Source organism: Acanthochromis polyacanthus, chromosome 1, assembly GCF_021347895.1.
Source record: "Acanthochromis polyacanthus isolate Apoly-LR-REF ecotype Palm Island chromosome 1, KAUST_Apoly_ChrSc, whole genome shotgun sequence".
Lineage (NCBI taxonomy): Eukaryota > Metazoa > Chordata > Actinopteri > Pomacentridae > Acanthochromis > Acanthochromis polyacanthus.
The window spans coordinates 19,939,044-19,954,315 of NC_067113.1; the positions used below are offsets into that span (position 1 = coordinate 19,939,044).

At 39.9% G+C, this 15,272-nt stretch overlaps 2 protein-coding genes across 4 annotated transcripts in view; one reads left to right on the forward strand and one right to left on the reverse strand.

The window, feature by feature from the left end:
- Positions 1–509, forward strand: part of iah1 (isoamyl acetate hydrolyzing esterase 1 (putative)) — a 3,572-nt gene extending 3,063 nt beyond the window's left edge. For both annotated transcript variants that reach the window (XM_022221408.2, XM_051946020.1), the window contains exon 7: positions 109–509. In XM_022221408.2, coding sequence (XP_022077100.1) covers positions 109–285 — 177 coding nt within the window. In that variant the 3' untranslated portion in view covers positions 286–509. The remainder of the gene's footprint in view (positions 1–108) is intronic.
- adam17a (ADAM metallopeptidase domain 17a) lies at positions 425–14,907 on the reverse strand. Of its 2 annotated transcripts, XM_022221396.2 has the most exons (20): positions 14,685–14,907; positions 13,533–13,665; positions 12,617–12,750; positions 11,793–11,881; positions 11,013–11,202; positions 9,362–9,492; positions 9,080–9,166; positions 8,174–8,299; positions 7,710–7,854; positions 7,272–7,363; positions 6,774–6,926; positions 6,012–6,211; positions 5,819–5,922; positions 5,548–5,682; positions 4,762–4,892; positions 4,525–4,603; positions 4,219–4,307; positions 4,064–4,123; positions 3,238–3,274; positions 425–2,224 (listed from the first exon to the last, which is right to left on the reverse strand). In XM_022221396.2, the coding sequence occupies exons 1-20, from the start codon at positions 14,788–14,790 to the stop codon at positions 1,824–1,826; spliced, it is 2,622 nt and encodes an 873-aa protein (XP_022077088.2). In that variant the 5' UTR covers positions 14,791–14,907; the 3' UTR covers positions 425–1,823. The 2 variants fall into 2 exon arrangements, with proteins under 2 accessions (XP_022077088.2, XP_022077093.2); XM_022221401.2 differs by lacking the exon at positions 3,238–3,274 and having other exon boundaries at positions 14,685–14,906.
- Between the last annotated feature and the right edge of the window lie 365 nt (positions 14,908–15,272).

A 15,272-nucleotide genomic window follows, 5' to 3' on the forward strand; every position in this document is an offset into this window, starting at 1 on the left:
CCAGATGTGATGATCTTTATCTTTAGCTAATGTTTCTGAGATTTTTCACTGCCTTGCTCTAAATGCATCGCTTCAAAGATGTTGTTTTCTGCATCCTCCGATCTGCAGGACTACACAGTCTACCTCTCTGATGGGCTGCATCTCTCAGAAAAAGGAAACCAGTTTGTAGCCGAACACCTCTGGGGGCTGCTGGAGAGCCGTCTGTCCGACCTGCCCTTCATCCTGCCCTACTGGGGAGATGTGGACCCTAAAAGCCCCGAGAGCAGCCTACTATGTGATCAGTGAAGAAGAGAACATTTAATTGGATATTAATCCTTTAAGATACGGCTAAAGCTGCAGAGAGCCGAACGCTGGACTGCTACTTTAAGCAGCGGGGATGTTTTATATTAACAAAAATGTCAAATGCATACCATGTACCAGTGTCTAAAATGAATAAGGATTTTTTATTTTGAGATGTGTCGGTAATGCACTAGAACTTTACAAAAAAATAAAAGCAAAAGTGTGATTGACATTTATGAAGATTATTAAGCAATATTCGATACAACACTGCAGGTTAACTTTGTTCACTATTTTTCACATCCATCCTGCAGAATTAAAGTTAGCTGCACAATCTACCAATTTTTCTTGACCTACAATGAAATACGCGTTACAGGTTCAGCATCGGATACAGATAACAGTGTTGAGACAGCATTAAATAGGTAAAAAGGCGCATAGCTCACATTGGCACAAGGACATTAAACCAGACAAAAGTATTATTTGAGCATCCTGCACTTGAAAACTTGAATTCAGAATGTCATGTGATGGTCATTCCTGCACACAAATAAGTCAGCACGGAGCAGTTAGGCACAAAATCCCCCCCAAAAAAGGCACCATAATGTTTCATACAAGGATCAACCACTGCACAACTACAGGTTCAACAACATAATAGAACTTTTTCTCACTTTAATTTTCACCTTCTAAATTAATTTAACACTAGAGAAACTGCTGCTCTATCCTTAAACAGGATTAAAATGCTGCATCAAAGTACGCAGGAGTTAAATATTATACAAGCCTGCAGTTTAAAATGAAACGGTGTAGAAGGAACATATAGAAAACTTCAATTCTCTAGTGATGTTCAAAAATACTTCAAGTGCATTAATGACAGATTAAAGACAAACACTCTTCATTTAAGAAGCCCACACTGAAATGTTTGGAAAATAACCACAGCTACAACATCCATAACATGTTGTATATTCACCCGCTGACATGTTGGTGGAACCAGCTGGAAAGGTTGCACTGTGGTGATTCCAGTAGTTTTTACATATATCACAGGATGCACTAGCAAAGTAATTGGTCTTAATCTGGAGGGCTTTCACTTGAATCATTAGTCTCCTTTTTTCGACCTGGCAAGTATTTGCATATTCAGTAACACATTTAGCCACTGGGTAAAGAGAAAATGATCATTAAACTCTGTGTTTGAGGAACCAGCTCGCGGCCGATTTATGTCCTAGACCTTCTCAGACCTCCCGAGCTTCAACTGGCCAAGGCCCAGAAGGCACAAAAATGTAAATTCATTTACATAATTATTCCATCTGCAGTTCGAGGGATTTGAGACTTCTCAGGTATCATCTGTATGGACAGGCAGTGTAAGTTAAAGACTAAAGAAACACAACAGAACACTGAAATCTGATCTACAAAAGGCGTATTATAATAGACTACCAGATACTGTGATGTGATACAGAAAAAAAGCACGATGCTGCATGTATTTGTGTGTTCCCTAAAAAACAAACATCCGGTGCATGTACACTGTGGTTGATTACTCTCAGCATTCTGTCTCTTTAGTGTCAATGCAGTCCTGCCTCTTGAGGCGCCGCCGGTCCCTGGCTTGCGGGTTCTGTTCTGTCAGATCCTCGTAGGAGGATTTCGTAGCCGACGAGCAGGCTCCTGCGGTTGTGAAATCGTCCGACAGGCCCTCCTCTCCCGGGTGAGAGTCGCTGCTGGTGTCCTCCTGGATGGTGGCCATCCGCAGCCCCCCTGCGCTGTCCGGGGTGGGGACGTAGCTCGCGGTGGGGCCCGGGGTACTGCTGCTGCTGCTGGCCGTGGGAGGGGCACGGACCTGGCTCAGCTGCTGAGGCTGTGGGAGCTGGGAGGAGGGCGCGGTCCGGCCGGCGGAGGAGGAGGGAGGCGGAGGAGGCTTGACGATGCGCACGGACGCTGACTCGAGGTTGTTCAGCATGTCTTGATTCTGAAGAGCGAAGACAACGTGTGAGAAAGAGGCACATCAAAGCCGTCTGTCTTTGACTGAGGTGGGATCCATTCCCTTTTTACTGCATTCTGCTACATTCAAACAACCCCACATTTATTCTAAATTTTGTAGTTTAACACACAAACACCATTTTACTATTTAACCCTTATCCAATACCTTTATGTTATCTCCGTCCCCATTAACACTCCTATTAGCTCATTTAAAGGTGGGAATGAGTAAAATAAACCTTTCTGCTTGTGGACATTTTGAGTTGTCAAACAGAGGTGCAACTATTAACTCTGGCTGTGGTCGTTTTTGGGATGTCAGGCCCTTAATATTGTTCATGATGCACAATGCTGCAGAACGTAATGGCACACCTAAATGGAATAAACCAGCATGAATGTAATTTGCTTCCTCTGAGCTTATCCCACTCTAACAAGTCAAAATGTCTGCTGTGAGAAAGGTCTAGAGAGGAACGCACCCTCAGTCTATAGTTTCCCAGTCAAGCCTAAAAAAGACTTAACACAGTGCAGACAGCCATCAAAAAAAGAAAAAGGAACAGTACAAAAGTAAGAACAATCACCTAAAAACATTACCCTCATCTTGTTGTGACTTTGAACAGCAGCAGATGCAAACTTAAAACGCCGACACACACTGCATCCGATTTCACAACAGACAACAAGGTGCAACCTGTTCGGTCGTCTCGCTGTTTGAATACTCCTAAAATGCAATCTTGCTTTCTTGAGGTAATTTCTGATCAGACAATAACTCTGCATGGATGACATCTGTGCAGAGGAACACACTTGGAGCTATTTAGTGGCATTAAACTGGTCCTACCTTACTTTTACTGTTTAATGAAGTGAGACTAAGGACTGGAGATGTGCAGCTGGATCAGTGATTACATCAAGGAGTAAGTGACTGCAGGAGTATCCCAAACGTGGGCCACTGACCATGCATCATCATGGACTCAATGGCAACGCATCGCAACACCAAGCCATGGCACACACACTCACCTATGGCGGGAGCTCTATTACAAACTTCCACCATCTGCTGCGGTTTGAAGGCAAAGAGTGATGGACAGGTCATTGATAAAACCCAGCAGTGACAGTGAGGCCATTACTGATGGGACTGTCTGACCGCTGGTTCACACAGTTTGAAGAGAGAGCTCTTTCAGATTCTAAACCCATCTGTGCCCTGCTCTTACTGTTGTATTTTCAAAATTGTGGGAAATTTCACACTAGATTTGCCTCGATTTTGCAATCAAATACAAAAAAACAAAGAATCAGAGTTCAAGTGTTCAGCTAAAAGAGTGGATTTGATAGACAGCAGCCCACAAGACAAGCTAAAACCTAAAATATTCTGTTTTTAGCATGATTACACAAAATAAAAAGCTAATTGAGAAAAATGCTTTTACTGCATTTAAAATTAAAACGTATACAGATCCTATGTGGAATGACTAAAGCCAGCTATACAACTGCTTTATAATTTTTATTTTAAGCTTGTTTAAAACACAGACACAAATTTCAAGTAAAAAATGCAAAAAGTAAATCTGGATGTTATTGTTGGGAAATATAATCCTATGTATTTTCTTTAAAGCAGGAAATTTATTGAGTTTATCTGTCCTAACACCTTAGTTTTAACAGTGGAGCTCATGAAGTTTACTCAGAAATAAACACAAATACTTCATTCTCAACAGTAACCTTTCATGCTCGCTCTCATTCCCTTATTAAAGGTGTCAGTGTTTAGAAAAGCATTGTGGGATTGGATTAGTTTGGTTAGTGTCGCAGCAAGGCTAGTGCACAGGATCATACATGAGCTTTTGAAAGAGTAGGAACTTACACTTGGAGGATAATAGAAGGACTTTGTGTTCTCTGCATATTGCTGGTCGAGTCGTTTGTCCTACAGGAAGATACGGAAGACAGGACTGTTGGTACTTGAAGTAATTCAGTAACGTTCATCACAATGGGGACTACAGATGTCCAGGAGTTTCTTACCACACAGTGAACCAGGATACTGAGAGGAATCCAGAAGACGAGGGAAAACACCACGACTGAGCCAACTATGTTATCAGCTAAGAACTTCCCTGTGAGGATGGGAAGAAGACAGAACAGACAAAAACAAAAAGACAGAGTAAAAAAAGAGTGACAAGACAATCAGGTTTGAACTTGAGTTATTGCACTCCTCAATTATAACACAAAGCAATCATTTTTTAAAGTTCTACTTTTAGCTTTTGGGGAAATTTCCCCCACATTCTGATATTGTTCTTTAAATTGTAAAGCAGCCTGTTGTACCCGACTTACCAAATGTGTTAATGTCCAGCTTGTCGATAAAGTCCCACAGCCTCTCAATCACGTCCTGCACCTGCTTCATGCACTTTCCCTGTTTAACAAGAGAAAGTTAACTCAGTCAAATAGAGAAAGATCAAAATGTAAATGCTTTGTAGCATTTACATAATCTTGTCAGTGCTGGACTATGTCAATAACAAAACCAGTTGAACATCATTTAATTGTAATGGTAGAGCTGGTTTGATGACTCACGCCTTCATCACAGAAGCCCACAGTGCAGGGTTTTCCTTTGCGAAGGAAAAGGAAGCTTCCACTGTCCTGGATGAAGGGAGAGCAGGTCCCATCCTTTCTCCTGCAGCACACTTTACAAGAATTCTCCGTCTCTGCGAGCAAAAAAGACAATCCACACAAAAAGCATTTGAATTTGAACACGATGCACAGCAGAAAGAACAAAACACCTTTATAACATTTGAGGTACACACTTTAACTTCAATTTGCTTTTCTGAGCAAAACTAAAATATTCATTCAGACTTGATTCATTCATTCAGATATTACCAGAATAAAGATACTCAAATAATATGCAAGTCTATAATAACTACTTGTTTAACAGGATGCTGCCATCTGGAAATGTAGAAAAATTTTATGTCAATTTTAAAGATAAGAAAAAAAATGGCTTTTGGTTCAAAAACATTAAATTTGAATTTGCTTTATCTAAAGAGTTTCATATGCCCAGCGCCAAAAATCTTTCAACTGATCATCAAATATACTCATTCAGAAAGCACCACAATTTGTCATATACAAAAAAAAAACTTGTAGCAGTTTATCTTAGTGTCTATCTTAGTTTTGTATAATAAAAAAGTGAATAATTGGCAAAATATTCTTTAAAATAGCATTTATCTTTCTGACAAATTAACCGTTTTCGCCTGTTTGGGATACAGTCTGGGATCCCAATGATCAGTGAGTGTCTACAGTCACAGCGCAGATCAACAATATTACTCAGTACATTTTTCCCATGATCCTGTTGCAAATTAAATTTACCATTGCAAGCACAGGACTGAAGGTTCTGCATGGCCTCACAGAAGGGGATACACTCTCCGTTGTGACACCGGCCGTTGTCAACACAAACAGTGTGGTCAGCTGCATTTTCAGGAGGTGGACACTGACTGCTGATACCTGTGATGTGAAGGAAAACGTTGTACATTTTCTGCAGTATTTTTGATTGATCAGTTTAAAAAGGCACCAAACACCACAACCAACAGCCTTCAGTGATTGGTGCAGTTCTCATGTTACGCCAGCAGGAGGCGATCACCTGTGCAAGAGGATGTGCCTTTACAGGTAGCACTTATGGGTTCCTGGCACCTTGTTCCTGCCTGTTCATACGTGCAGTTCCTACAGCAAGGGCTGTTTCGGTCACTGTGAAGAGATCCATGAATCCAACATTTAGCACTTCTTTTCTTCAGACTTGCCAGATGTTTGATATGTCTGTCACTTGGAGCTCATACCTGCACTGTACACCAGGTAGGAACTTGCAGTCAGAAGAGCAGCAGCTGTCACTGTTGAGGTGGAGTAGCCCAGGGTCACACTCCTCCCCATCCTCCACTCTGGAATTTCCACATACCTTGCTGTTCCTCTCCTTGAAGCACATAGGAGCCCTGAACCCTAACGTCTTTCTGACGGAGCTCTTGCTGCAGTTGGAGAAACGCTTTAGCAGAGGAAGGAGAATAAATGCGGGTTAGTTATTAACTTGGAAAAGAATGCCTTCAGGACAACCGTGAACAACGATGTGATGAGGCGTTGTCATGACGATAATAGCACATGGAGTAATCTAATTCTACAAGTTTCAACAAATAAATCTCCAAGGAATAACTGCATAAAACTATTTCTGCCTATAAAGAGCTGCTTTTACATTTTTGCAGCCTTTTTATGAATTTATTGATTAAACTGATGCGAATCAAGATCTTGTTGTAAATATTTTTCTTTATCATGCAGCTTCCAGAGCAGAAAAACTTCTAACAGATAAACAATAACACTGTTCACCTGAAACTGCAACAAAAGTCAGAAATCTCACTGGACCAACTGTGAGGCAGTTATTCAGCCTTCTGTACAAGCACTTTCACACTTCTTAACACGACTTCTATCCATAACCGAGTGTAGCATCAAAAGATTGTTGTAAACTAGGACATATTCCAGTAGTAGTTATGCTAGTAATAGAAATGGAGTAGTGCTGCGTTTCAACACCATTTTTACATTTCTTGGGTAGGTACCTTGTTGTTAACATGGTCTCCGCTCACAGCAATTGGGTACATGACAAACTTCCCCCCGTGGTCGTCACTAGGAGCACAGTAAGGAATGTTATCAGGATCGTGCTCAGCTCCAAAGTTATGGCCCAGCTCATGAGTGGTGACCAAATCTGCTTCCTGGTGAAACACGACACATTTAGTTTACTACTGGATCTTTGGGTTAGGTAAGAGCAAATTTCACCAAAAAAAAAAACACATTCTATCAAACAGAAAATGCAGGATGCAGGTTATATACACACATGCACAGCTCAAACAAATGTTTTGAAACTTGACTGCACTGAAGAGCTAGCAACAGACTGATGCAGCACAGGTTAACAACATTCTCATAACACCCACACTCTGCTCTACTCAGAACCTAAACTTGGCAAGATGGCATGTTGCATAACGCCCAGGCTGAAACCTAGCGCGCCCAATAATTAGTGTTGCTAGAGATTATAATTGAAAAAGAAAGATAAAACACACCTTGGTGAGGATGGTTTTGCCATAGTTCTTGGTGCTGGTCAGGCCTGTGTTGAGGTAACTGGGCTTCTTTACAGAGTGGGTTGGATAGTAAGCTACAAAATGACATAATCAAAGAAGACATGAGGATGTTTTTTGCTTTACAATCGTCCTGAGATTCAACATACACAATGTTGCATTTTAATCTAATGGGTTTTGACCTCCCTCTTGATTTTAGTCTTTCCCAGGCCAGCATATTCATTACAGAGTAGTATAGATATTGACAAGAAGAATTACACAACCCTTTCACTTCCCAAGAGTGAAATTATATTTAATAATGCAACAACATAGACATGCAGTAGCATAACAAGTCCAAGTGTCAAAGGAGTACATATAATATATAATACTTAATGCTTATCTTGACAAAACAAAGCTCCTTTGCAGGTAGCCATGTGTTCTTACGTTTTGGGCAGAGGCCACCCAGGGCCTGAGGTTTGGAGGGGGCCACATAAGCCAGGCCCAGAGTCCCCTCATCAAAATCCTGGTAGGTGAACAGGTGGGCCAGACACACAGTAGACGCTTTATCAGCCATGTCTGAGCTGAATTGCTAATGGACACAAGGAAAACATTTTTGTACACCCAAGTTAGTTTAACTGACTTGAAAATACATCAAAATACTGTTCATAACATCCAGCACCAACTTGTTAATTCTGACACTATGTTCTAAGCTTCTATTTGCTCCAATAGCACAGAACAGTTTTACATCAGTGTGAATGTGTATCAGATTTTGATCCAGTGTTGGTTTAGAATTTAATATAACTTTTCCAGTCATACCCAGTTCCAAAGTTTTGACTGAAAAAAAACGCACTGAACTTTTTCAACTGAGACAGTTTGTTTTGTTCGTCTGGCCTTTTTTTCTTTTTTACCTCCAGAAGTTTCTTCACGTCCCAGACTTCCTTTCCCACCACAGGGCTGTCCTCCATGTTATAGTGGACCCAGCGGAGGTCATTTTGGCCAGAGGGAGGCTTTGTAGGCTCCTTGTTAATAATGATCTGACAATGATAGCAAACAACGCCATTTAAGAACATTTTATCAAACGCAGTTACAGAATAATACAATTAAAAATGTAATCAAGCCACAGATGTATGTATGCTGGATCATAAGTAATATTATGGGGAATATTTTGTGTTATGTTCAATATCTGTTGCAATTCAAAACAATCCAGGTGTTAAGATGCCTTAGGCACATTAGATTTACTTCTTAAATCACTGCTCCATTATAAATACAGCAGAGTACACATTTGGTTTAGTTAGAACATCTATAACAAATGTTTTTGTGCAGATAACGTATTAGACAGAACGCCGATTTGCAACAAACAGTTCAGTCAGTCAGCAACGTGATTTTAGGTTGTTTGAATTTCAAACTATTAAATTTCCCAAGAGGGACAGGAGTTAAATATGACAGCACAAGTTCTTCTTACATTTACAGTAAAGACAATTGGAAAATAACTCTCAGCAGCTACATGAACGCATATCTTTTCAGTGAGGAAGCCCAGGACCAACAGTGTGGCGAACAGTGTCTCTATTCATTCACAGAGTCAGTGGAACAAATTAAATTACCCCACAAAGCACACACAAAAAGCCCTTCAGTTCGTCTTAAAAATGCTGTTCTCAATGTCGCTGAGGGACAGCGTTGTTCTCGGCCTGTTTTCCAGGAGTGACACTATATCAAACAAAGCTAACACGCAGCTGAAAGCGGTGATGTTGGATGATCAGCTGTTGGAGAAGTCAAATTCAGACCACACTGTTCTAATAATATTATCTCTGACACACCTGATGGATCTGGACCCCATAGCCTTTGAATTCTTCATCCCAGGAGGTGTTCCTATAAATGTCATCAACTCGATCAATCAGCTCAATCTGAACAGGGGAAAAAAACATAAACATAGTACGACCAACTAACACCTATAACTCTATAAACAATGCTGCAACCACTGATTTACTACTAATTTTATTCACACTGATTACAGGTTTGTCAAGACAATTTGGCCAAACAACATTGTATTCTCATTGTTTTACTAAAATAGGTTTGTACAAAGCATCATAAAGTCGAACCAGGTAGTTGAGAGTGACACTCTCTTGTCCACGGCCCATGTGCTTAAAGAAGCGGTAATCTGCAACCAGTAACAGGGGGCAGGTATTCTTCTTATGGTCATGACCTTGTCTTTTCTCTCTATGGTGGTATCCTACAAAAAAAGAGACAGAAGGAGATAGAGTTACATAATAAGGACAGGCAGACAAAGGGAAAAGATGAAGAAAAGCTCGCATAAAAACAGACTTTGTACATAAATACACCAATATGCCAAATAATGAGGCCATGCCCAAGTATCCCACTGTTAATTGTCCTCATTTTCACATTTAGCAGCACAGCTTGTTTTTTTGTTTGTTTGGTTGAGGACTGATGAAGTTCTGCCCTTGTAGAATACAGAACTAAACAGCAGGTTTAATATCATAACAGAAGCTTAAATGATTGGTAAGTGTGAATGAGTTCTTTAAGATATTTCTAAGAGCTGGAAGAAGAAGTGTCAACTATCCACCTAGAGCAGGGGTTTACATGATACACTCAATGTTTTTCTCTTATACAAAACAACTGTTCTGTGTAATCTGTTACCACTTCATTTGACTGTTCCAAATACTTAATATTTGCACTACTGAGTTTTAAACTTTTAAGTTTAATGCCTACCTAGTCAAACAGTAGTTTGAGTAGGTTTCCCAAAAGGTACTTTTCCATGAAAAATGGAAGCCAAGCATGACGTAACTTCAAGATCATCTCTCTATTCTAACTTTTAAAATTTGTCCTCTTGCAATACTGTAGACTCCAAAGACCTGGGCCACTGGTCTATAAAATTTAAGAAAATAGTGTGAATTCCCAATAAAGTCTTTGATGTATAAGGTGACTGCATTTAAATTGCATATTTTAATTGACCAAGAATCTAAAATCCAAACAGCAATCAGTTTACAAATAGACTAACTTCAAAATCTTCACACCTCAGGAGTGTTAGAAAAAGATAAAACTCATTACTCTGATAACGACTTCTAAATTTAGAAAATTCTGATTTTGCCATGCAATATGATAAATATGTTGGTTAAACATATAGGAAATGTAATTGTTGCTTATAAAGGAGAGGGTCTTTCTAACATCATAAACCTTAAATTCTCTGAACACTCAGTATAACAGAAAAGGACAGCAGGAAGACATGCTTTTGAGCATTACATCATACAGCACACTTGGCTCTACACTACTCAGAAGTGTGGGAGTGCGTTGCGCTGGCTTCCACAACAAGCAGTGGGAGACCAGTGACGACTCAGAGTCATCTCACTGGGCAGCAGAGCCTCCATGAATTTTAATGCCTCCTCCATATGAACCTTCACCTCAGCTTATCTCCCCAATGAGTGCTTTCAACCGGGAACCAGTGAGAGGTGTTTCAGACATCTCCTCTGGCACATGAACACTGTTATATGCTTTACACTTCCAACACAGCACAAAAGAATCAAAAATGTATCTGGTTTTTACATAATCGCTACTTGTCGGCAGTGTGTATGTGCCTAGCATACATACACATTTTCTATTGCAGTGAAGTGTTACAGAATCTACCACCCACATCCTTTGTCTCGCTACTACAGCCTCCTCCTTCCTTCTCACTACCTTAAACATTTGTTATCCTCCTACTCTTTTTTTGGAAGGGATCAGTCATCAGCAGCTCACCATTTTCCTGGTCCTCCTCCTCCTGTGCCTCCCAGTCACTCCTGGCAGTCTGTGGCAGAAGGTCTTGGGCCTCTGCATGGATGTAACCACACACTTTTGGAGAAACAATGTGGGTCAGATTCTTGATATCCTCCGAGCGATAAACCAGTAACCTGCCGTCAGTTGGTGAATCAGTAAACCTCCAGAGGGGCTGGATGGAGCAGATGGCATTAAACAGAGAAGCATCGGAGTCAGCAAATGCATAGGTGGAGGAGATTTTAGCACAAAAGACATCACAACAACAGAGGAAAATATGGATCTAAAGCTATAGGTGAGGGTTGATGAGAGGAAAAAGACTGATAAAGAGGGGACAGAAATCATTAGCAAAGGTTATGGACAGGCAGATGTGTAGGATTAAAGTGAGATGACAATAGGTAGATGAGGACAGAACAGAACTTCTCCAGAACCAGTGTCTTTTGAATCAACTTGTATGGGCAGCTATGTAAAATTAATAATTTTTATCGTCCCCAAAAAACATGATGAAAATCTACTTAAATGTATAAAGTACAGCACTGTATTGAATACATGTTGTGGAGGCAACTTCTAGATGCCTTTTTCATGATTTTTCTTTGTGGCTTTGATAATGCTGATAATTGATCCACATGGCTCTCCTTTCAGATGCTTCTTAAATGCCTTGCAAAAAAATGACTGACCCTGAGTGTTCTATAAAGATAATGGTTAAGCATCAATTGTCCTTATATTTGCATTCGACACAAAAACAATGATTATCCAGATTCTCACCTCTACATTATATTCTGCTTCATCCGTTAAAATGTGAGCAGAAAACTCATCTCCGTCGATGTGTGCCTGCACACGTGAATTCTCCTCTCCTGCAAAACCAAAATACATAAGTTACACGTTAGTTAATTTTAATGAGTATGGATTTAGCCGGCTATTAGAACAAGAAAAGCAGTCAGGGAGCGCAGTACTCCGCCAAGGCTCATTCCTTGTATGATTTCTGACAGATAAGTCCGCAGTGGTTGATTTGTAGCAGGATTGCAATCATGTGATCATCAGCAGGCAGCTGATGTAGTGTCCACTTGACACAGGTACAGTGACTCTGTGCGAGTACCTTGTAATGATACAGAAATTGTGGATCCAGACTATGAGCTGCATCACTGCTAAAATCTAATGAATTTCCTTGTGTCATGTCTGACCTTCCCTGAAAATTTTGTGTAAATCCATTAATCCGTTTCTAAGTAATGTTGCTAACAGACAGACAAACCAACATCGATCGTCACATACACTCAAAAATGTGAACGCAACACTTTTGTTTTTGCTCCCATTTTTTATGAGATGAACTCAAAGATCGAAAACTTTTTCCACATACAATATCACCAGTTCTCTCAAATATTGTTCACAAATCTGTCTAAATCTGTGATAGTGAGCACTTCTCCTTTTGCTGAGATAATCCATCTCACCTCACAGGTGTTCCATATCAAGATGCTGATTAGACACCATGATTAGTGCACAGGTGTGCCTTAGCAGTTTTCTGTACACTAACACTCCTGAAAAATAGATGATCCAAAAAAGCATACTTTTAAAAATTTCTTACATCCACTCACCAACAACATGTCCAGTGAAGTAGTTCTGCAGCTGAACGTCAAAGTTTTCTTCCCTCCCATGTTTGTCCACAAACACTGCTTTGAATTTGTCTGTGAAAAGGTCTGTGTTCGTGGTCAGGTAAAGCTTGAAATGTCTGTAGTTAAAAAAAGATTAAAACATGATATCGATTGTAACTCAAACATTAATACATGGCTGTTATGGTTTGTATGAAGAGTCACAATGGTTTTATTTTTTTGTGTCACAAACAAAGGAACAAAAAAAATCAAGGGTAATCTTTCCTGATTTGATCAATAATTTTAGTCTGACCAAGGACATTTTAACCCAGGTCTTCTTCACCAGGCTCTGGGCACACCCAATAAAAGAGGGTCCATTTAAGTCGGACAACCCTCCATAACAAAGAGTACGCTGAAATCGCTTTAGCTGTTGGCCAAATCAAAATGAAATAATGTTATTGGCTGAATATTGTCCGTGATAAATAAAAATCAGAATCTAGTGTTAAACCATATTTATGCATTTTCTGCATCACCCAAAGAATTTATTTAATGGTTAATGTGACAATGCAACACATACATTTTTTTCTACTTTAACAGCATGACATTGTTCATACAGCTCATGAGGTTTAAGATATTCCCCCAGCTGAGTATCTGTATCACTAAAGAGAATATTTTTAGGAAAAAAATTGGTTGCGCTAATGCTTTAAACACCAAACTCTGAACAGAACCTCCTCCAGAGCAGATTAGCTGTGCAGAATCCGTTACCATGGTGATCTAGCAGGTTAAAGAGAGCCATTTTTTGACGAGACTGGCTAAACATGCCTTGGTAACCTATTAATCTTTCTTTGTGATCCTGCAACATTACCTAAATAATCACAACTGTACTTTGAGTGAGGTTAGGTCAGACATGAGGGTGCTTTACCTTTGCAGGGCTCTGAAGCTCACCAGTCGCTCCAGGTGAGACTGGGTGTGGACGTCCCTCTTTCTTACAGAGTGAAGCTGGAGGCCAGACAGTGGCAGCACCTCAAAATCTGACAGCATTGAGTTCAGACCATCTGGAATATAAAGAAAGCAAGCAGCTGTCACATACAACCAAGTAGAAACTGCATGTAAATTACAACTGCAAAACACAGCATATAAAATCCAAGTCCGTGCACTCAAGGTGGGTGTGAAAATTAAAAGGTCTATTTTAGGTTTATTTTAGTGGGATAAAGACATTAAGAAATACATCAATGCATGATGGATTGTGGCTTCTTTAGAATGTGGTGACACAAAGAAGCAGAGTAACTATTGATGCAATCGTCACATGTGTACCTGAATCATTTCCTATTTCTGACCTCTACGCCATTACACAACAAATATGACAAAATACTGCCTTTCTAAAAAGTGTAGACAAAGAAAGATAAAATAAACGAAAGGGAAACGAACACCTAGAGCAATATCAGTCGATAAGACAAAACAACAAAGACAGCTTCTCTCAATGAATGGCAGTAGTAATATACAGTTTCTTCATGAAGGAGAGAGCACACCTATATTACCTTAATTTGCTACCCAAGTTACGATAAGAAAGGTGAACGCTTAAAATCATGGCAACAAGGTATGAGTATAGAGGTAACATTCCTCTCTTTGCTTAAGGTGTCTGATTTTACCTCCACTTTTGATTTCTGAGTTGAATCACACCTGTCTTTTTTAGCTATAGAATAGTTCAAACTCCCAGTATGTTCCCCGAGTGCCCTTTTAGTGAGTCCTACATAGGAAAAAGTCACAAAAGCACTAACGTATTTGCACAGACTGCCAGACCATTACTGCAAAAAAATATTTACATTAAAAATAAATTACAATCCGCTCCCTCTTCTGACATATATGATCTTGCTTGACAGCTAGTCAGGATTTAATGCCTGAATAATTTGTAACACTTATGAAAATAGCAACGTTGCTTATCTCAGTAAAAAAAAAATAGACAAGCAACAAGAATTTAAGGTAAGTGTTATTTCGCCTCATAATGCCAAAGACTGTCAGCAGTTACATTTAAGCTAACATTAGCTTCGGTTAAAATGCTAAGTTAGCAACTTACCGAACTCCGGGTTTTCTTCGTGATTTTCCTCCTCGGTAATTCTTGTCCTAATGGCACCATTCACCCAACAAGGAGCCAGAAAGGCAATTAACAATATGCTCCTCATTGTAAAGCTGCTCTGTCGGCTACACACGTCTGGTCATTGTCAAAACCGTTCCGTCTCGACGGCTAGCTGAGCTACCCGGAAGTGCGCCGGACGGAAAACATCCGCCAAGGAAGAGACTGACGTCGCGCGTAGGTCAAAGCAGCAAAAGACCTCCACAATGTAACGATAATCCATCACAAGGGATATTTATCTAGGTTGTTGCTGAGGTCAAATAAACCACAAAAAAAAAATTCAGTCATTCCTAAGGTGCATCAGTGGCCCTTTTATTTTTTACATTTGATTATGAACAAATAGCCACAGCAGGTAGTTTATAATACATTGCATTTCGATCATGTTATATATTTAAAGTAGAATTCATAGAAAAGTACAATATTTTCGTTTTGGAATTTATAGACTAAATAATTAAAGAACAGTACTCATAAATGCACCTGCCACCACCGATTGTGTTAGATCTGAATAGGCACAAAGATAACTCAGTTCTC

Excerpts from the sequence above, each read along its gene's own strand:
- adam17a (XM_022221396.2), bottom strand. The coding sequence starts at position 14,790 with ATGAGGAGCATATTGTTAATTGCCTTTCTGGCTCCTTGTTGGGTGAAT. Across the intron at positions 12,751-13,532 it reads AGCTTCAGAGCCCTGCAAAG|ACATTTCAAGCTTTACCTGA; the intron begins GTAAAGCACCCT and ends TTTTAACTACAG. Across the intron at positions 11,203-11,792 it reads AAGCAGAATATAATGTAGAG|CCCCTCTGGAGGTTTACTGA; the intron begins GTGAGAATCTGG and ends TGCTCCATCCAG.